This window comes from Larus michahellis, chromosome 7 (genome assembly GCF_964199755.1).
Source record: "Larus michahellis chromosome 7, bLarMic1.1, whole genome shotgun sequence".
Classification (NCBI taxonomy): Eukaryota; Metazoa; Chordata; class Aves; order Charadriiformes; family Laridae; genus Larus; species Larus michahellis.
Genome location: NC_133902.1, coordinates 4,699,424 through 4,722,195, shown reverse-complemented (window position 1 = coordinate 4,722,195; position 22,772 = coordinate 4,699,424). Strand labels below are relative to the sequence as shown.

Genomic DNA, 22,772 nt, shown 5'->3' with positions numbered 1-22,772 from the left:
AGAGCACAACACAGCAAAGGTCAGTGCCAGGAGCTTCCCGAGGACGCTGCAGTTGGCTGGTACCTCTCTCTCTCCCCCCCGGGGTTTGCTAGCACACTAGCCTTAATATAAAAAAATAATAACAAGGTGAGCTAGCCAAGACTGATGTTCGTTCTGATGCACACAGCAACACAAAGATTTTCTTTTTTTTTAAATGACACTGCTTCATTACAGAAAAACAGGTTTTATTCTTGTACATGGGGGGAGAAGAGGATCAGAAAACAGTGTAGGAGGAAGAAGGGCCGGGGGGGGGGGAGAAAGGGCACTGCAAAGATGAAATGCATTTTAAACTACCACAGAAAGGAAGGCACGTTGCCGAGAACAAGAGCTTTTCAAATGAAATGAGGGAGCAGCGCCGCTATGGCCTGCCTACAATACACTGCAACCCCCATCACCATCGCTATGGTTCATATGTATGGTGCTTGTAGGGCTGCGGTTGCTCCCTGGCAGTTACACGACTTGACAAATATGACGCTTTTTAAAAAAGGTACTCATTACAGAATGAGACACGTCTTCAAATTAACGAGCTTCAAAATACCTTGGACCTGCATACACTGCAAAGGAGAACTGAGCTGTCATGCACCACTTTTCCACCACCACCAGCAGCTCGCACCCAGTGCCCCTATACCAGTTAGTACCTTCAGGCTCTTGGGCTGCTGCCGGACCTCCATGACGTGCTTACGCCTCAGCTCCCGCTCCCGGCGCTTGTTGTATTCCAGCTGGTTGGTGAGCTCAGTCTGGTGCTGGAGTCGGATCAGCTCACAGCGCATCTTCTGGATGGTACTGAGATGGCGGAACTCCAGCTCCTGCATGGACTCGTGCTGACGCAGCAGCATGGCGTGCTCCAGGTCCTTCTGTGTCTGCCTTTTGTTTAACTCCTAACAGGAGGACAGAGGGAATTATTACATTCTTTGTGCTTACTTGGATTTCTGTTCACAATGTGACATTTCACTTTGTTCACAAGGGCATTTCTCCCTTTCCAAGACATTTGAGGACAGAGCACCGTTTCTACATCTTATCAGAAGCAGACAGCAGTGCCACCAGTAATTTTTCCTTCCTCATTTCACTTTTCTTCTTCCTGTTCTGGTTGCCCAACAGGATTCACAGTAAGCATTTTCTGGAAAGGACTGTAACTGTTGTGTCTGTTGACTTTTTGGATCTAACAATTCTCCGACAACAGGGCGCTAATCTGAACATTTGATCCCACACGACCCCCTAAATGCCACAGGGATTACCAAATAGTGTTGCAAAACATACCGAACCATTGTTTTACCAAAAGACTACAGATGCGGTAATTAACACTTCAGTGAGACTGGAGTTTGATGGCAGGCACTCCTGTGAGATACATTTCATGCAGGTGGTTCCAGGTCTCATCTCTGCCCACGATCTTACCTCCCGAACCAGGTCCTGCTCCAGATTATGGCGGCCAAGGAGCATCCGTCTCTTAAAGCGTCGACACTCCAGCTCCAAGTACTGTCTCTGACGCCTCAGTAAGTTGGCTTCTTCCTCTGCCTGGAAATGCTGGATGTTCTCCTTCTGCTTGGAGAGCCACTCTTGCTTCTCCTTCTTTGGAGTGCTCTGGTTTTCATTCAGCTCCTGATAAAAGGGAGGCAATTAATTGTGGAATAGTCACATTAAGCTCCTCGGCCTTGAACAACTGGACGGACCTGCCTAATAAACTACATTTCAAAGCTGTTCCACCTGGTCTTCTCATGGCTGGTACCACCCCAGCCTCTGCAAAATGCGTCACATCACATATCTAAGGGAACACCAGGAGGCAATTGACAGCGGAGCAAATTTAACTACAACTGTTTTTTTTTGCAGTGGCCATTTTAACTGGCAAAAATGCTGGTTCGTGTCCACAGGTTTCCAGACATATATATTAGCTCAAAACGCAAAAATGATGGTTTGCCACTGAAAACAAAAGTCACTTGGAGGTCCTGCCATACTGCCTGACAAATGTTTTTACAGGCTCTCAAAGGACTGAGAGAAGGAAAGCGTTGTCATCCTGTTGTTCAAACAAAACTCCAGCCACATGAAGCACACTAGAAATTTTTTGTCTTGCTTGATCAGAACACATACATTTTAGAAGGAACTCAAAGGCGGAGGCGCTCACTGAGATGCCGTAACTTGCAAAAACAATATAAAGACGTTCACAGGTGAAACTTAAGGCCGCAGCTTCCGCATTTGTATTAAATTCAATATATAGCTTGAAGCGTATCTTTGGCAAAAGACTCTCTGCTTGCCTCCGTTGCATACTAGAGATGCCCATACAGTAACCGGACTTGTGATACATTTCAGCTTAAGTATGAGACAGAACCCCTCTGCATTTCATCGGTGTTTCTTGTGCTCTGTGATCTACTGCCCACTTAGAAAAAGATTCTATGTTATTATAAAGAGCCCACGCTACTATATTTTTTGTTAGATCTTTCTTGGCTCTGCTGCTCTTTAGCCTTTTTTTTCTCCTGGGAAATGTCTATGTTTGGGAATATTCCCCTTTGGAGCAAGTTCCAAAGTTGCGTCACACAAGTTGATGGTTGAGAACTAAATGGTTCTTTCAAAAAAAAAAAAATTATTTATAGTGCTTACGGTTTCAGCCACTCCACAAAAAGAATCAGGAAGCTTGATTCTACTGTTTCCCTGCATTTCACAGAGGTCATGATTTTCACTACAATACAGTGATTATTAAACTATTACACAGCTTTCTCCATTAAAATTAAATAATGTTTTACAGGTATTTTCCTATAAAAATAAGGGTTATCTTTACTGCTGCTACAGAAATATCACTTAAGTGGTAAGAAACTTCACTAACTGCTGCAGTGCATGGTCAATACCTGCAGCAACAAGGTATGAGAAAAATGCTCGTGACCTTTCTTAACTACCTTTTTTTCATTCCTTAGGACTGCTTAATTTGCATGTTTCTGGCTAAAAAGTAATATTAAACAAGGGAGCAGTTTGTACTTTCACAAGATAAACATATAGGTGCCAATATATAAATAAACCCTCTTACTTTAGGGTCAAAGATACGAAACAAATACAGTATGCACAGGACTCTGCTCCTGAAACGCAGAACCTGCTGCAATCCAGCGAAAAGTTCTCTTGCGCACAGTGGCGCTTTTATTTCTGAATGTTCACACTGTTATCGTACGCTGTACTATATTCACATTTCTCATTACAGATAGAATCATAGAATCATAGGGTGGGAAGGGCCCTCTGGAGATCATCTAGTCCAACCCCCCTGCCAGAGCAGGGTCACCTAGACCAGGTTACACAGGAACGCGTCCAGGTGGGTTTTGAATGTCTCCAGAGTTGGAGACTCCACCACCTCTCTGGGCAGCCTGTTCCAGTGCTCTGCCACCCTCAGGGCAAAGAAGTTCCTCCTCATGTTTAGGTGGAACTTCCTATGGTCAAGTTTGTGCCCGTTACCCCTTGTCCTGTCCCCGGGCACCACTGAAAAGAGCCTGGCCCCATCCTCCTGACACCCACCCTTTAAGTATTTATAAGTGTTGATAAGGTCACCCCTCAGTTGTCTTTTTTCCAGACTGAAGAGACCCAAATCCCTCAGCCTTTCCTCATAAGAGAGGTGTTCCAGTCCCCTAATCATCTTTGTAGCTCTCTGCTGCACCCTTTCCAGCAGTTCCCTGTCCCTCTTGAACCGGGGAGCCCAGAACTGGACACAGTACTCCAGGTGCGGCCTCACCAAGGCAGAGTAGAAGGGGAGGATGACCTCCCTTGACCTGCTGGCCACACTCTTCTTGATGCACCCCAGGATGCCATTGGCCTTCTTGGCCACAAGGGCACATTGCTGACTCATGGTCATCCTGTTGTCCACCAGGACTCCCAGGTCTCTTTCCACAGAGCTGCTCTCCAGCAGGTCAGCACCCAACCTGTACTGGTGAGTTACCAGTTACCAGATGAGTTACCTCTTTCAGCTGCTCTTTACGGAGTTTATATTCTCTCTTCTGGGACTCCAGGAAACTGTTCAATTCTTTTTTCTGTTGGGCCTGAATATGCTGTTGAAACTTCTTTTCTTCGTTGGCCATCACTTTAGCCTACAGCAAATCCAGCAGCAAATCAGTTTGAGTCCCAACGGATTACAGCTCATGTTCCACTTCAGCCCCATGACCCAGAACTCATGGTACAGTCACTAACGATACTCACCATGACTCTGAACAAGCCGGAATCTCAGGAGCTTGCCCTCACCCTCTTCTCATTCCACCCCCCACCAATGCGCCCAGCAGAGTTCTTTTGCAGTGCCTCATTTCCTCAGCCCTACTGTTCAGTTAGTCTTGCCTAACAAAGTCAACACCTTATGAGAAACTGTATCCTTAGCCCTCCACCGAGAGATCCAAGACGAACAAAGAATCAATAATAATCGCTGGAGGCGGCACCACTTCATTATCAATTATTTAAACGCATAAAAAACCCCACATCCATAAGCAACTAGACGGTGAACATCTAAGCGTAGCTGGCATGTCTCTCTGCAGGCTCATCAGCCTCCACAACACTTGATGGCAGTCAGTTATTGACAGCATTTACATGGCACAAGAGAGGAAAACCCTTACAGTATTTTTTCTGGGGTCAGCACACTAACATTTAGTATAACGCACTGTGATGAAGGACATACCTTTCCTCTAGTTACATAAACCCCTTAGTGTAAGGAGGTGATGTATTAGCCTTTTCTAATTAGCAATTTGCTTGGCTCCTGAAAACAGACATGTAAGAGACTACAATGTCATCTCTTCATCAGTGAGGGGAAGTGGACAATTCAATGCAATTAACAGATATAGACTGGTCTGCTAAACGGTAATCTCCTACCTCTTTTTCCATGGCCGCTTGGTGCTTTTTAATTAGCTTTTCCATTTCTGCCGCAAAATTGTTACGCTGTGTTTCGAGATCTTTGTCCAACCTGAGGCGATGCTCATCCATCTCTGCCTTCAGTTTATTCTCTAATGCCATCAGCTGCTTCTGGTGTTGCCGTCTCATACGCTTATAGCCCGACATCTGCTCTCGGAGTTCAGAGTCTTGTTCATGTTCCTGCATTTGCCTTGTCACCTAGGAAGGTAACCACATCCGGCCAAAGTAAGTTAATGCTTCTTAATCTGCTTTTCGGCAGTCTTCAAACCACAAAAGAAAACTATTCAGTAAAGAAATATGATTTTGTTGTAAAGAAAAGCACACATCCTAATGGCAGCAGAGCAGATTAAAAATTGAATTCTGCTGTAGAAGATAAGCTTACATGGGCTCCAGCGGAAAAACTGTACAATTGTTATAAATCTGGTACTAAATAATGTCTTTTTAGCCCACTGCAATGAGTGCGCGTATATAGACACATAACACACAGAAATATACATAATATGCATATGAAAATAAAAGCCAGCCTATTATTATAAACAGTTTCCTGCATTCTGCTAGGCACATTGGTTTTGCAAATATCTAATATACACAAATTACATTTGCCCAGGTGTCACATTTAAGCTTTTATTAACTTCCATTATGCTATTTCAGTGATGATATCTCAGTCAACGAGGACAGCTCGTATTCTGATGAAATCCTAACAGCTCTAAGTAGTTTCATAGCCCTGTGTTCAAAGGCCTCCCCGCCCTATACAACTTCATCAAAATAAAAACCTTAACATACCAGCGATGCTGTGCGTATAGTAGCAAAGTGCTCTCGGTTGCGATAATGAGACTTGTGGCGAGATACTTGGGGAGGAGACTGGGGTTCCGACGCCCTTGTTCGAGGATCTGATTCCTCTCTGTAGTTTTCTTCCTCCTTATCAGCAAATATTAACGTGAGAAAATAACGAGAAGCTGTTACTAAAGATTTTTATTTTGGTCTGGTTCGAAAGACATTTAAAAGGAAGAAAACCCATTGTACATTCAGCAGCCCTGAAAGATGCTCCTGCCAATAAGCCGGACGAAGGAACGTACTGCAACAAGAGCTCTGATGTAGGATCCTTGCTTTTGGAAATTTCATTGCGCATTTTTATTACTAGGAGGAAAATTACTAATTAAAGCTGAAAATGAGAAAAATAAATGGAAAACTGAAAACTGAGTTAAACAGTTTACTTCAACAAAACATAAAAGCGATAAAGTAGATTATATCAAGTCAAAAAGAAAAAAAACAACGTCTTTGTAACCCTGAAAGACAGAGGAAGATTTTCATTACAGCCACTACAGAAATACCTCAAAGCAAATTTTAAAATTTGTCATGGTGTATTCCACATTCTTATTTTGAGTTTGTCATTCATCGCAGAGCGATTAGTAGTTAGATATGATATACTAATTAACTCCCCGAGGAAATACCTGTGTCTTTGTTGCATATCTGGGCAAAGAACAAAACATTCTAACCACATCTATCATTAGCTAGGGAAACGTTACTGGTTTGAGACGGGGTGTGATAACCCCTCTGCAGCACGAGCAGCACGGTTCGGAGGGCTGCTCCCCAGTTTATCCTTCCTTGCGCAAAAGTAAAGCTGGGAAAGTGGTTTCACAGCTTGCCATGGCCAGAGGGCTGCATTTCTTTTTCTGTGTATTTTCATTCATTAATCAAATATTTGAATCAATTGCTAGGACGCTGGGTGCTTCAGGAACAGATTTCAATCACTACTGAGGGTCCTATATTTAAGAATTCGCTAAGTAGGACATAAAAAAGGGGAACTCTCACATCCTTTTGTCCCATGAAGCAGTGCTCTCCCAGTTAAGGACATCCACTAAACAAACCTATTCACATACTGCCATTCTGGCTCCTCACGGTAAAGCAAATTGTTTTTGAAACAATGCAACTTGTAGAATAATTTTTAGGGTATCAACAGAAATAAATTATTTTTACAGCAACCTTCCGAAGTTTCCAGCACACATTAATGTATTGGGACACAATATTTAAACCTGCAGATAACGATTTAGGGCAGGAAACACTCGACTTTTTGTCATTGTACCAACCAAATCCACTCCCATTTTACACCTTCAAAGTCATCCAGTAAAAACCCAATGCTTACCGGCTTTAAATGAATGACAGAGCTATTTGACATCACGGTGTGGTCCCCCTCCATCATATCCAGCTCGCTCTTATCATCCGAGGCATCTGGAAGACTGTTAACACTACTGCTTTGGCTACTGGCACTGATAGACATACTAGGAATGGACTGATTACTTCCGACACTATTCACTGTTCCTGTCCTGCCGACACCATGATCTTGCTCCTAGGAGAAAGGAATTATTATGAAAATCCAAATCCATAACAGTTGTATTTGTGGACATTACCAAGTGAAACGTTCATTCCATTCCTTTCTAAAGGCATCTACCTGCCATGTCATGGCAGTTTCCACCCTCCAGGCATTGCCACGAAACATTTCTCTTGTGGGATGCTGGGGAGAGAAAGAATCAACCTTGTCAAGATTAACTGGCTGATGTCAGATTCTTTTCAACAGCGAGCCTGTTAACAAGCTGAACTCTATCATGTATCAGCAACAGCGTGTCACCAGAAACTGTTCTGACACCTGCATCATCTGAGCGCTCAGCTGGGACCCTGCACCTCGCACGGGTCCTTTCTGTACATGAGAGAACTGCAATTCAGCGTCTCAATTTCTGCATGGTGATTGCAGCATGCAACCCAAAAAAGACAAATTAATTTCCCTGATGACTTTTTTTTTAAAAAAAAAAAAAATCAAGTACAAATTTCTCTATCTTAGACTCAGTACAACATTCTCCAGACAAAACTAGAAGACTGTCAAGCGCCTTGTACATATGGTCAGAATAGAGGTTAACTGCAGTTGCTGAAAGCGTCCTCATGAAGCCTTATAAATAGGCAAAGAAAGCCAGGATTTACAGAACTGGAAGCTAACTGTTCAAGCACGAACACACGGCACAGCTTCTTGCCATGTGCCACTAGGCATCTACCCGGTTTGTCCCTGTTTGTGCCTTGAGGTAGCGTTATTCCCAGCACAGAGAGGAAGACGGTGTTTACAACCAGGTGTGTAAAGAGCCTCCATTCGTTTTAGCAATATCTGAGCTGTGGTTATTTAAATGACAGCATCGTTTTCTGGTTCAGTGATGACATCCAAAGTTTCTCTCACCTCCTCCTCCTCCTGTGTTTCGACTGCAGGGCCATTGTGCGCCTCCTGGAAGAGGAGCTTCTTCATTTTACGATACTGCAGGTTGTCCAGTTCTCTCACTGCATCCTTTGTTCTCTGAATCAAGTCTATTAACACTGTTTCGGGCCGCTCCCGAAGAACAAACATGTGCTGTAGAACACACAAATAGGTGAGTGACTTCTTATGCCTCCAGTGCAGATGCTCTGAGCGTGAAATTATGAGCTCTAGTTGGGTTTGTCAGCCCTCTTCCCTGCACACAGGAGGAGAATACCATCACAGCTTACATTGGAACTATTTTTAGACTTCACGATCCAGATAGATTTCAGAATGATTGCTTTCTGATGGGAGACACCCACCAAAAAGTAACGATGTAAAAAACCCATAAATGGTATTTCGTGTACCATGAAAACAGGCTCAGTTTAAACCTAGACTTCTTTGGAAGTTGGGGTATTTAGAGACATTATCTACTTGTGGTTTAGAGAGGGAAGAGCAACAAATACCATATAAATAATAAAGGTGCTATACTGGTTAAGTATCTCTAACCAAATGTTAATTAACTCATGAGCTAACTCTCACTATAAAACCCTTTTCCACGTTTAGAAAAGCTCGAGAATCAAATATTCGGCATACAGCTCTGAGCCATAAAATAGGCTGTGAACCTTCAAGCCTGGTCCCAGAGCAGTTAGCCATGTTATGCTCTTTTTTTTTTTTTTCTTTTTTTTGGAGATATTCGCTGCATTCCACTGCAAAAGTGAAATCTTGCCTATGGATGTCAGAAGCAGCTTTTGCAGTCTCCAGATGCAATGTGCTGTGCAAGCATGAGTCATTATTAACACCACCGCTAGTTTCATTTTGTTCCTTAGGAGAACTGCACTGCCATTTCCAACGCGTCACATTCTCTACCTGTCCCTGTAAAGTGGCATGCAGCTGTTTCAGACTATAGATATGGAAGGAATACATTCACAAACGTTTAATTTCCATCAATGTTCTCTTTAATTGCAGCGCATTGCTCAAAATAAAACCAATCTGCAGAATTCTGAAATGGCAGGACTACACACCCACACCAAAACCTTTACTGGATAATTGCATTTACTTTCTGAATGCAGTTTTAGAAGAGGCAAAAGTCCTCAGAGACACATGCAAAAAGGTGATGGTAAAATCTTCATAAATACCACCCATTTCCCAGTAATGCAAAATTTTGGGAAAAATCGCTGTTTAGCACAAACACGGCCAGGATAAAAATCCCCAAAAATAATGTCACGAGCACTGTCAAGAGAATGACAAGTTAGCAAAATTCTGAATGCCACCTGATGCCACAAAGGAAATCCATCAAAGTCACTCTTAAAATAAAGCAACCGTACACCTAACACCTAACTTATACGTGAGTTGCATTCACTTAGGAACACGTCACCTTTTTGCAAGAATCTACCACATTGGCTTTGTTTCCAGGCTAGAGCAAGGAAAATCAAGTATCTGCAGCATACAGGGGCACCAATGAAGAAAAAAAAAAAAGGCTAAGAAATAAAGCAGGAGAAAATCTGCAGATGGATGAGGCTTACTCATGCCAAGGAAAAGTATGGGGAAGAAAAACTGCTTTCCTCTGCCCCCTTTCCCCCAGGGATACTATTAGAACAGCGATTTTCAGTTCTACGGGTAAAGTTCCCAGGTGATGGGAGAGGATAAAATGCCTTTAGGGGTATATATAGCATAGAATAAAGAGGGAAGTAACGAAAGGTATTTGTTAACTAATGCATGACAGCTCTGTCAGGATTAATTAAAATCACTGGAAGGATAGACCGAGCTTAAGAAACTGAAACTCTCAACAAGTTGATGGTCATCCAGTGTCACTTGCCAAGGTGTCCTTTTATGATGACACAAGGCTGGCTTGGAAGAGTCACCTGGGGAGCTGCCCGAGACACTGCAAAGGAGCCAGCACTACCATCTCGGCACACCCCACAGCACCCTCAGCTCAAAGGTGTGAGGGATAACGGGCAGAGAACATCGTTAACCGTAACCTAGTACAGTAGGTGAGAAAGAAGAACATCACAGAGCATGGCCCCTTTTTAATACCATGTGGAAAAGAAAGAGGACAAGCAAGCCAACCTTCAGAAGCTCCTCCGATGTAGGCCTGTCTTGAGGAATTTTCTGGAGGCAAGAATCTACGAAGTTGCGAAAATAATCAGACCTGTGGCAAGGAAAGTGAAAAAAACCCCAAACATCTGAGTTAACCACCCAGTTTTGTTTTCAAAGTTCACTAAAGAATCAAGACGTTCACATTTAGTGATAGTAGAGCCAGGAGAAACCACACAGACCCAGAACTTCACGTTACAGCCTCTGACACCCCTAGTAAAGCCAAAGCCCACCACTACTACTAGGCAGATCCCTTTAACCTCAGCTTCCAAACAAAATGTTTCATCATAAGAATGCAAAAATATGGGCCAACTCAAGAGGAAGGCAAGTTCGGTGTAAAGGCAGACACCCACATATCTCAGTGCGAGCATCAACCCTGTCAAATTCTGTATTGCACAAACTCTCCAAGGTCTAATCAGAGCCCCTGCCCCGTTCCACCTCTGTGCGCAGATGTTTCATCCCCAAACACACAATTCCTGAAATGCCTCCGGCCCCTCAGACACAGCTTCCGCTCTCTTGTGCAGTCTGTCACAAGGAAGACTTGAGGTCATGTTTTGTTCAGTAACTTCTCTCCTTCTGTAAGCTAAAATTCTGTATTTCGCCCTCTCTTTCTCTGAACACAATTTTCAGAAGGGCAGATTTATAACCTGCAAACAGCAGCCCATCAGTTCTACAGGTTTTATTTCTTTCCTCCCCTTCCCATCATGTAATGGGGGGAGTTTGCTACTGCAATTTTTCCGTAAATTAAATTATTATATTTTTTGGTCAGAAAAATGCATAAAATGAATTGCATGTTTTGTCAAGCACCAGGGTGTGAAACGGCCTAACCAGAAAAATCTCAGAAGTAGAAAAAAAATTCCAAAAGTAAGGTACAATGCTTTATGTCAGAGGCCTAGGACTACGGCTCAGAAAAATATAATTAGGAAGTTTTTAACTTTTGGAGTTAGTTTACTGTGTTTGCTGTTTCAAAAGACAGTTGTTGGGCTGGGAGGCACAAAACGTTACTACTGTGCTTTTTTCTTCTGAAGTTTCTGTCACAAACACTTGCTACACACAAGCGGTGTCTTCATCTTGCGAAGAATTACTTCAACAAAACAAGATTTCGGAATTGACAGCATGCTGTGTGATTAAAAACCGCTAAACTCCACATTTTTGGCCAGGCTGGGAGCTTCAAGAGTTTACTGACCCATGAAATGAATTTTTTTACAGGATCTTTTATGTTCTTCCAGCAGCATGTCCTGTTTCTACTACATTTTAGAGTCTAAAATGCATATTTAGTAATCGGTCAATTTTGTATATAAAATGTATAGCAAACCTAATAACCTTCCAGCTCACATCCTCCTGACAGGAATCCAGCCATTTCAAGAACTCGGCATGACAAAGCACTCCATTTACAGCAATTCCCTACAACATTCCTCCCCCCGTAATACTCACCATTCATTAGACTGTAGTGTAGGGGATTCATTCTGCGCTATGTGGTATAAGGCACTCATTGCGTTCATATTAAACAAAGGAGGCTTCCTTTCCGCTACACACAAAAGAAAACAATTTTAATATAGGGAGACAGTCTCATGTTTTTGCTCTTTTTTCAGTTTACATGCCTTTAAAAAGAAAACCGCATCAGCAGAATCACTACTGCCTGAACACGGAACCCCAGACCAACCCTGCAATCAGACAGATATGTTGGCGTATGTCCTATACCATTGCAGAAGATGAAAGCACTTTGAAGATCAAATGTCTTGTCCTCTCAAGCTTTTAAATTACGTGGTTTATCACAGTGGAGTTCTCTGACTCATTTTAATGTACTAAAATAAGAGCAAGTTAACAGTAAGCTCTATACTCCGTGTTTAGTTACTAAACATTCTTAGTTTCATACCCCCCCCCTTTTTTTTTTAAATGACAGTTGCTAAAAAGCTAACAAATATTGAATTCTAACAGGACAGCAGTGATGAAGAAAAAGCCGGTTACAAGAACCATCAAATCACACTTAACTGACTAAGCACAAGGGCAGGAAGTCAGTAACAGGCCAACTCTTTATACTATTTTAAGAGTTGCATTCTCTTTGGCTCTTCTCTCTCTCTTTCAAGCTTGTGTTACTCTTATAGACTGACACAGCATGAAAGCTTAATGAGGAAGGAGATGATCTCACTGTAACAACAAAATTGAAGCTTCATCAGAATGTTTATGGGATAAACCTATAAAGCTCAGCCTTGCCATAAACATTCCAGACAAGCTGGTCAGGCCACGAGGACGTTCCTGCACTAGTGAAAATTGCAACAGAAGAACTTTCCTTCCTGAAAAAAAAACAAACAAGGAAAAAATAATGCCAGCTCTCTTATTCTGCTTTTCAATTTTGAGTCGAATACTAGCAGTAAGTGATGTATCAGAGATCACGGTTCACTCATCGCTACCACAGGACGGACTAAGCCCTACGAATTCCTCAAAACCGGTAAATTGCGGAGTTAAGCCTTTCCTCAAATGTAGCACTTTACCTTCTCTAATCTGTCAGATAACCAGTTGCTGCTATTGAGGATCAGACTGATTATCCATTAAACTATTTTAACTGACCCCTTAAAGTATTTTAACTGATCATCCTCCTTAGCTTTTTCCCCTCGTAACTCACCTGAATAAAATAGAAATCTTCAGGAAACGCTGAGACTGAGCCCTCAATGAGTCTCTTTCTAAGTCTATTTGAGAAGACTACCAGACGTCTCATTTTTCTGCTTTCTTCCCAGGCTTATTCAAACCAAAGCGACTGAGATAACCGCACCGACCCAGCCTACCAACACTCCACCGCCCTGACCTAGGCTCACCTCCCAGCACGCCAGAAGCCGTAGACGAAGCCTAACGCTTCGTATTGCAAAAACGCAGCATGCAGGAAGGCACCGGGGGGTGTGGTGGCCATGAGCTCACTGCATTCCTGGAGCCCTGCAGCCGGCCAAGTCTCCTTAACTCCATTCGGAGCAGGATTCTGTCATGACAGTCACACCCCTTCAACTTGCTTTATATTGGCAACCAAAAAAATCTCTGCTCTGAAGAAAGAATCTATTTCATGTCCTGGAAGAAAATGAAGTTGACAGTTTGGAATGCCAGACAGCATTTTTAGCTAAACTGTGCAGTTCACATGGATTAGCGTGTTCCCGAGAGCTCTCGCTGCCCGGCTGGGCTGCTCCTCCACTGAGGCCGGTTTGGAGTACGAGCGATGAGAAGTGACAAGGATGGTAGGACAGCCTCAGGTGCCACGAGCAGCACTGAACCTCACCATCCTGAGAAAAACTTACGGCTAAGTGCTTCCAGAGAGCTGGATCCTGACTAAAATCTGAGTGGTGCTGTGCACGGTGTTGTGCTTCAGCAAGTGTATTTTTGTCCCAAGAAAATACTACACGTTAAATTTAAATAGAATGCCATACAAACACAGTCCTCCTAAACTGACGTCCTGCTTAAAGGAGTCTTTGTAATGGCAGTGCTTTCATTTCTTTTGGGTTTGATTTATAGGTTACCACTTCAAAACTGCATTATTTCATATCTTTTTCTTTTTTTTTTTAATTAGACTTTCCAGCCAAGTCTATTCACAAATGACAACATACACTGAATATAACTTTGAAGCTCTCCACTTATCCCAAACGTCATTACTGCAGGACTTGTTAATATACCTTCAGTTTTCATGCAAACAATATCAACTTATACCACTAAATATATTTTCACACTGTCACTTTCAATGGTTTGTTTCTAGAGCTGTTCAGCAAATAGACTGGTTTTCAGTTCACAAGTCAACTGCCTCTCCCACAGAACGCAAACGCCTTTAGTGATACAGCTTGGCTATTTTCTTTGTCTGGATAACCCTTTTTCGCTGGGTAATGCAAACACCAGTTCAATAAACATCAAATTGGAGACTCGGTCTTGAATTCTAGACAGCACATTTAGCTCTTTTCTCTAAAATTCAAGTCCCAGAGAAATGAGCACAGGGAAGGAAGCGTAGATCTTCCACACTGTAACTCAGCTGACCAAGTCCTAGGCATTAAATAACTCCATTTTATATTTTTTCAAAGAAAATAACTTACCTAACTCAATACAGGTAATTCCAAGAGACCAGACATCTACTTTGCCATCATACTGCCCTTCATCCATGGCTAAAATCACTTCTGGGGCCATCCTAAAATAGGAAATCAGTGCTGAGAATTCCGGGCAATGGAACACATTATCATCATCAGTATCTCAATGAAACAGGCTGTTTCGCTGATTTCAGCTACCATAAATAAATCATTCCCCAAGATATCAGGCACGAGCATGGGATACTGGGAACAAAGACCAGGCACCCACACTAGCAGGAGCCTATAGAGAGGCTGCGCGATGTTCTCCTGTGCTTTGCCCAGCTCTCCATTTATGAGTATCACCACCTTCTCGCCCTCCCATATTTCCAATAGTTTGGCCAGCTCTGGTGAAATAATTATAGCATGCAGTTGTGTAAACACCACAGACTAGGTGTAAGAGATCAAAAGCATACAAGGGATCTGCAAAGGGTTTTGTTCAATGAACCTGGCTTTTCCTATGAAAGAAAAAACACTTCAGTTATTTCAACAACCAGACGCGGTGAGAACATACGAATTGTTAAAACCACTGGGGGGAGTGATTAAAATATATTACAGATGATTCAATCCCACCTCTACCACTTAAAGTCAGGGTAAGTAGAACAACAAAATATTTTTACTACTTTTTGTGAACTACGAGTACAAGGATTCATAGTTTCTCAAAGTCAGAGCCTAATTACTATTTAATCTTTTTTTGCAAAGTACATTTTATAGTACATTTTACTACTACCACAACCGGAAGATTACAAAGCTAGCTCCAATAAAGCCCAAGTATATTAAATACCCAATAAATTATTCTTTTATTTCACAAAGCCAGAAATGCGTAAAACTCTTGGCTTACCAATATGGCGTCCCCACAAATGAGTTGGCAGGAGATGCTATGGAAGCAGACCCAAAGTCAGCAAGTTTCACCTGTCCTGGCTCTGTCAGCAGGATGTTTCCTGCCTTGATATCTCTGGTTATAGAATACAAATGTCAGTGTTATTCCTCTCCAAAAACGAAAACCTTCCATAGGACTGACTACAAAACACGCCAGTATTGACACGTTCAAGCTGCAGAATACCCTCATTTTCTCCAAATACAAACTCTTTAAACGTTAACAGCTTAACGTGGCCCTTGATCTTAGAATCTAGTTTGTCTTAAAAATCAACTTAAAATGGCACACCTGCATAAGCTTCACGTACAGTTCAGAAAAACCTTGTGAACCAACTATGTCCTCGATAAACGTTTTTCAGAAACTCCTAATAATGTAACTATTGAAATCCTTCATCCTATTGAAACGCAGCAGGTACTTCAAACACAAAGAACATTTGCATCCCATACTTACTGTGTGCTTCTCAACATGTGTGTTCGCGTAAAAATAATTTTTTCAAGTATTAGCGCTTCCCCCCGCCCCAGCAATCTTTGCCTTGCTCAAAGCTATTTAGGTGAACTCAGCCTGCCTTACTATTCGCTGCTGCAAGGGAACGATCAGCATCGTATCAATAGTGAAAAGCTTAGCAAATTCAAAGCAATTCTGCAGAAACGAACACCAGCTGTAAGAGACGGTGCGGAGAGAGATGCACATCTTGCTAGTATCCGACTACTATAAATCACTAGTTTGGGAGCATACGGACATGGCAAAAAAAACCCCCTCTGCTTACAAATATTAAATTTGGGATGAAGGGGATACAATCAACAAAGTAAATTACCTGTAAGCGTGTGAGACAGCAAAAGTATAACCACTTACCTATGGATCATATTGTGAGAATGCAAGTATGCTAATCCCTGGAGAGCACCATGGGTAATTGCTGCTATTTCCACTTCTTGCAATGGCTTTTTATGAACTTAGGGAAAGAATTTATTTGAAATTCAATATTAAAGAAAACAATGCAGTTTGCAGCATGCAAGTGAGTACTGTAAACAATGTAAACAGAGAGAAAACACCAAAACTTCCGTTTTACTAGGTTCAGCAGGAGAAGCAAATGTAAAAATAGTTCACAGCGCAGAGCACATTCTATAATCAGATGTAATCTTCTAACTGTAAAATGGCAGCTATTTACTACCAAAAAGAGACTACTTTGCAACCATAGGCTACATTTCTCTCAGTTCTGTGACCATTCTCCCAAATACCTATTTGAGACTCAATATTCAATTTTCCATTAGTGATGCTAAATCCCAAACCCTAGAACTTTACGACAATTCACACATGAATAAATAAACTGTAGCAATACAGATGACTCTCCAGCAGCTCAGCCTTTTGTCCTGAAAGGCTTCTGGCAAGGAAAGGAGACGAACAACTTACTGGCCACACATACATCTTCAAAGAAAGTTCACTTCAAGAAGCCTGATAGAAAAACGACCATTTAACAAAAGACCTCATCAAGCAAAACCCTAATACTGCTGCAGTGCTATTTTAGTCAACAGGCCTCCAGTTGTTAGTAAGCATTAGCATCAACAGCAAGGGTTTTCAGAAATAAATCTTGAAGTGCCGTGACAGGAGAACCTAAAACTTAGAAGAAAATAAATAGCTGACTGACAACTTTAAAATAACATGAACCAAGGAGAAACCAGGCACCTAGGAAAGCCGATATTCTACAGAAAAACCATTAGAGCTATGCAATAATTTGAAAAACTGCAACTGTTCACACACACTCTGCCCTCAACTAAAACTATATACTCCAGGACAATTCTGTGATACTGTAACTTCCTACTTCAATACTATATTTCTGACTTTCAATCAAATAAACATGCGTGACATACCTTCTAGTAAGTCTGATGCTGATCCTAAACAATATTCCATAACAAGCTGTATGGGAAGAAATCCAAATAGTTGTTAGAAAATCTCTAATAGCAAATGCAAGTTTTCTAGGTATCTATGGAGAAATCTAGAATTTCTATGGCAAAATCTATAAATAATCCCTGGTGCGTACAATACAGACTGCCAAAACAAAACAAGTATTGCTTGGAACGTAAGGGCCACTGACCCCCCCACAAGGACAGCTCTAACTGGAATTAGCATAACCTTCCTGTGTAAGACACCAAGCAACAAAACTTGTAAGGAAGGCAAAAGCATATTCACAATCAGTTATGTATTGTATTACATATCTTATTTTACAGGCATGTACTTAACAGGAACGTTAAATTGTACTTAACAAGCTTATCAGAGTATTAAAGGGCTATTTAGGGATTTACTTAAGATTTTGTCCCAGTCAGATTTCAAAAAAAGAAACTAAAACTTTGTCCTACAGATTTACTGACGCTAACACGAGCAGTACTTACAATTTAAGCTATTAGTTCAAAAATATGATTTCTTTAGTATATCATACTACATAAACTTTGTCAATGAGAGGTGCTACATCACATTTTTCATTTGACAAAATGCTTCCGCTGCATGGCCAATCACATCTATTCCTACACACGCATTTTTAGGCACGCCAAGTCAAATAAACCAAATTTAGTTTGGCAGGTTTGGGTTTTTTTGTTTGTTTAAATCGAATGTTTGAAATTAACGAGGAAATGACAGCCAGAGATAAAATCAGCTAGTTGGTTTTGTCACCTGAACACACACACAAAAACGACAGCAGAAGTAAACAATATACAGCAGAAGAACTTAGCGAAATCAAAGAAATACTAATGACTCAAAATATACTTTAATTACAATTGTCAGCAGCATTTCTAACCTATTCCTTTAAAGTACAACTGAACTGAACTTCTGGAACATATTCAGTCATCCTGTAAGGTACTGCACCATTAACGCTCAGCGGCACACCAAACGCATGAAGTGACCCACAAGTATCTAATAAAGCTGCCATTCTTGCCTCCCAGGCGGTACATGTGAAACTCTCACCTTTCCTTACAGCAAGAAAAGGGTTGGATACATTTGTTGAGCCCCCCACCTCCTCCATTATTATTTATTTCAAACACTGCATCAAGCTAAATGCACCAGAACAGCACAATCGCCTTACTCCGCAAGGGAAAGGGAAAATTTCCCTAAATCTTGTTTCCAAAAACTACGTTCTGTTTTGCTGAGCATCTGTGAAGTCCTTGGCTATTCTCATCAGAGTTTGTGCAATGCAAGTGTTCAGGTGCCTCTCAAAAGCCAGCTGGAGATATTTTAAAGCGCCCTTAAGCAAGGCAAGAGACGCACAGAGCGCAGCAGATGCTTACCCATGCTGTATGCTCCCGCAAATAGCAGCCTTTGTATTCTATACTGTTAGGGTGTTTTATTCTTTGGAGGAACTTGACTTCCTTAATAATATCCTGCCATTTCTGTAAAAAATAAAAGGAAAAGAAAGACTTTACAACACTGTTACCCTTTTTTCGGTTGTTGTTAAGTTAGTATGTCAGTTAATTATTTTAAGAGGCAAAACCATCACAAGGTTCCAAATCAAAATAAACTTTCATCAACGCCATGATGTTCACTGCTTAACGCCTCAAGAGATCTAAAAATAAGAACTTGATCGATTAGGCTGTATGGGAAGGCTCTAAGGATCTCTCATCAATGTAATACTATATATTTATATATATGCATAGGATATATCGGTAAACAGTTAATATCTGAGCAAGTCCTCATAAAAGAAGCAATCCTTTTTTAAGGGACATAATTTCTGTTGTCAAATCAAACATGCATCCCAACCTGAGAGAGATGTGGACGGTAAGTGTCCTTCAGCAGGATCAGCTGTCTCTCACTTAACTCTTGTAGGTATAAAGACCTATCCCTTCTAATAACTACATTACACCGGATGAGACTCCATTTATCAAACGCCAAATATCTGACTACCTTCTTGATAATGTTTCTCCGCAACTAGTTTAGTTTTTACAAGGACAGATTTAAAATGAGTTACCTAATAGATAAGGGAAAGGTTCTGCAGGAGGAAAAGAATAAACAGATAAAACAAAATCCAAGTTTATAACATGGGAACCTCTGTCAGTGCAACTTTAAAGTACAGAAGAGGCCAAAACGTCATGTTCCACTGTGTGCCTAGACACTGCCATTACTCCCCTCGGAGGAAATCGCCAAGTCCTCCCATTTGCTGCACATCCACAGCTCCTCAGGCAAGGGAGGCAAAAGCTTGTAAGCGCAACAGGGTAACTACAACTACCGGAAAAACTCTTCAAAAACAAATGCAGTAGCTGAAACCATTGAAGTATGCAGACATCAACACGACAGTGTTGACACTGAAAATGTTTTTGAGAAAGCATATCAGTTCTCAAGTGAATCAGAGGGAGAGAAACCTCACCCAACACCAAAAGGTTCAAAAGCTGTTTTTCAGGTCCTGTTAATCTCCCAGCACATGCTTCTCCAGGTGCATGTACGTGGCCAGAGGGACAGAGGTCCCATATACCCAAATGCTTTGGAAAACATGTACAACAACCAAATCCTCCTCAATAAAAAATTTAGGGTTATTGAATCAAGCGAAACCAGGGAACACAGTAGCCACAACCGGGGCAGCTTATTGACTAAGCATTTCTCAACGCCAGAAACTTCATGAGAATGACACTAGTGCTGCTATACGAACATAAACTCTCTCACTCACATCCTGGTTCCAGTTCAAGAATGACTTCAATGCCTTTTACCTTTAGCTTCAAAGGCTTTGAGGTACTAAGCTATAAAAACCAAACCAAGAAACCATCACGCTAAACGTCTATATTGGGAAGAGAGAGGTGATACATTAGTCAAGGCGTATTCATGATTTCCTGTGTAAAAAAAAAAGCTTCAAGATCACATTAAGAGCACAGCGCTACATATTTCAAAGGTTTTTAATGTATTTTTAAAATAGAATATGTCCTTATTTTAGAAAACGATTGTTCCCACCAATGATAAAATCTTGTTATGAAACCAAAGTAAATATAAATGATAAAAGAATGCCCTTAATCAGTTTTCTTTCCATCGGCTAGATCATTAACTCTAGCAAACTTCTGAACAAAACAAGTAAATATAGAAGTAAAATAGAAAGTGTTTTAATCCTGGTCTTATTACTTTCTTCAAAATAAAGAAACATATGCATTGAAGACAAACAAAAGCTATTTCTGAAGCATGCACAGTTTGTTTCATTCATGTGAACAGAGTATTTATAGCTCACAGTAATTAAAACAGTAGGACAAGTAGTAAGTACAAATTATTCTTTCATCAGTACACAGTTAAACAAGTCACCGCAGTGACAAAATAGAAACACACATAGCAAATTTAACTATGAAGCTGGAATTTAGGACTGCTGGAGAGACACCGCCACCTCTACCTCCTACACAGACACATACACGCAGGAAGGAATAGCTCAGCTCCTTGGAGTGCAGAAGATCAATACATAAAAGGCAGGCACAGAAAGCAACGAGTTGTTAGTCAAACTCATCGGAGCAAGACTGCTTCCGAGACGGGAATACAGAGAATGGAGGGAGGGAACCATAAATGCCTTGAACAACACGGTTACGATAAATACTTCTATTGAAAAGTCACACCATGATTTGATAGATGTCGTTTAGCAGAAATAATACCAAATCAGCTGCTCATGTCATGTTGGGTTTTTCAAGATTCTGTATTAGCACTTAAACATTTCAAGTATAAAATCAATTATCTCTGTTAAGCATCCTACGGAAAAAGCACACATCTGGGGTGGCCATGAAAACACTTAACGTTTAAATCTCAGAGGCCTACTTTTACAGTCCTCTCTGCAAAGACTGCCTTAATCCCCAGCTCTGGCAGTTCTTCCCTAATTATGCTGCTGTTCGGATTTTCACACTCATTCATTCACTGCTGTTTTGCTTTTGTTTTAGCTCCTCATCAGCACAGTCATTCCAGGGAAGGATGCATTCTGCCTTACTACTCTGTATAAGCAAGATTCCCTCTGAATCTTTCACTACTGCATCCACTGCTACTATTGCTTTGTCCAGAAGTAACACGGTTATTTTAAAAGGGATTTAAAATGGAACATTTAAGGGCAACAAGACATACTAACAGACAAAACTACTCGTTTTCATTTTCTTTTTTGCTTTCTAGAGATTTATGTAGTTCCATAAGAGCCCCTTCTGTCTGGAAGCAGTCTTATCCACCTTCTCCAGGAGCAGATTCGGCAGAAATACACTGTGAACAGTAAACTAATTTGTTTTGTTTACACAGTACCCTCATTCACCTTTACAGTTATAGGAAGGATCTCTCTTGTTGTAACCCAAGCTAATTAAAATCATCCCACATAATAAGTATTTGCAATGGTCAATATTTAATAAGCAACATGTTCTACATACCTCATTGGACTGCTTCCCACTATATGACATTTTCTTGATGGCCACCACTTCATTGGTGCGCACATCACGTGCCTGTAACATGAAAACATGATGCATCAGCTTCTTCAGATCATGATTCCCCATAAGACATAAATCAAACACACTCATAAAAAAAAATAATCTTTAACCATTAGTTAGCTTTTGCAGAGAGTTAAACTAAAATATCTTTCAAAGGGTCTGACTGCGGCATCTATTAGAAACGTCCTTCTGAAGTTAAAGATCACCCTCCTCTCTGTGAGACAAGGTACAACATTTTTCCATGCTCAGCATCCAGCAAGTCTCTGCAGGAGTCGAGTACCGTCACTTCTAAACTAAAAATCACAGCTTATAAAAGTGGCCCTGATTCAAGTAGAAAGGATTTTCCCTCTATCAACTTCTCTCCCTGCCCAGGTCCGTTCCCGACAAAACAGAAGCCAGGCTCAGCCCCCTCCTTCCATTCCAAACATAAGCAAAGATGTCACAGGACACGCAGGAGATACCCGCTCCAGACACCGGCGGCTTTCTCCCCAGTGCTCCCACAAATTACCTATTGTGTCTTAAAGGCAGGCGGATGATATAGAGAGAGACGGCAGCGACCTCAGAGACCCATCTTCAGATTCCTATTCAGACTTTCACTTTCTCAACCCAATAATGTTATTATTTCCACTGCACAATAAATGCCCGTGGTTTTTCACACTTCAGAGGCAGACTTCCTGCCTTCAGACAGCAACAATCCAAGATAAGACTAGACAAGAAGTTGTGTTTAATTTAGCACCAAAGCAACGGCTCATTCACCCTGGCAGGAGAAGAGGCGGCGTTGCTCCCCCTCGCAGGCAGGATGGCTCCAGACCAGACCCCAGGATTTCAGCAGCAGGGGACGGTGCTGGAGGAAAAGACCCCCGAGTCCCTCTGATAAGAATAATCAACTTGGATATGGAGCCAAATGAGATAAATCAAAATAACGTGCACCACAGCATTCACTGATGAAAATGATGATTTTTCATATATTTGTGCTATGAAGCACAGCCTCTCAAAACATGGATTAATGAAGTACTGGGACTCTGCCTTTTACATAAAGGTTTTTCAGTCATGTTTTAATTCTGCCGTTCATTAAAGAGATTCCCAGAATTCCCTGTCAATCTTTATTTCAACCAGTTATAAGCTTGAACCCATACTATTTT

The 22,772-nt window shown here is 41.4% G+C and overlaps 1 protein-coding gene across 1 annotated transcript in view; it reads right to left on the bottom strand.

Moving 5' to 3' along the window:
- TAOK1 (TAO kinase 1) overlaps nucleotides 1-22,772 on the bottom strand; it is a 68,941-nt gene that overhangs the window by 11,381 nt on the left and 34,788 nt on the right. Inside the window, exons 3-17 of the mRNA XM_074593618.1 lie at nucleotides 21,574-21,645; nucleotides 18,502-18,603; nucleotides 17,095-17,140; nucleotides 16,082-16,178; nucleotides 15,194-15,307; nucleotides 14,326-14,417; nucleotides 11,699-11,792; nucleotides 10,238-10,319; nucleotides 8,117-8,284; nucleotides 7,040-7,243; nucleotides 5,680-5,814; nucleotides 4,858-5,094; nucleotides 3,963-4,091; nucleotides 1,432-1,635; nucleotides 678-917 (exon numbers count right to left, since the gene is read on the bottom strand). Of these exons, the coding sequence (XP_074449719.1) occupies nucleotides 678-917; nucleotides 1,432-1,635; nucleotides 3,963-4,091; nucleotides 4,858-5,094; nucleotides 5,680-5,814; nucleotides 7,040-7,243; nucleotides 8,117-8,284; nucleotides 10,238-10,319; nucleotides 11,699-11,792; nucleotides 14,326-14,417; nucleotides 15,194-15,307; nucleotides 16,082-16,178; nucleotides 17,095-17,140; nucleotides 18,502-18,603; nucleotides 21,574-21,645 (2,016 nt within the window). The remainder of the gene's footprint in view (nucleotides 1-677; nucleotides 918-1,431; nucleotides 1,636-3,962; nucleotides 4,092-4,857; nucleotides 5,095-5,679; nucleotides 5,815-7,039; nucleotides 7,244-8,116; nucleotides 8,285-10,237; nucleotides 10,320-11,698; nucleotides 11,793-14,325; nucleotides 14,418-15,193; nucleotides 15,308-16,081; nucleotides 16,179-17,094; nucleotides 17,141-18,501; nucleotides 18,604-21,573; nucleotides 21,646-22,772) is intronic.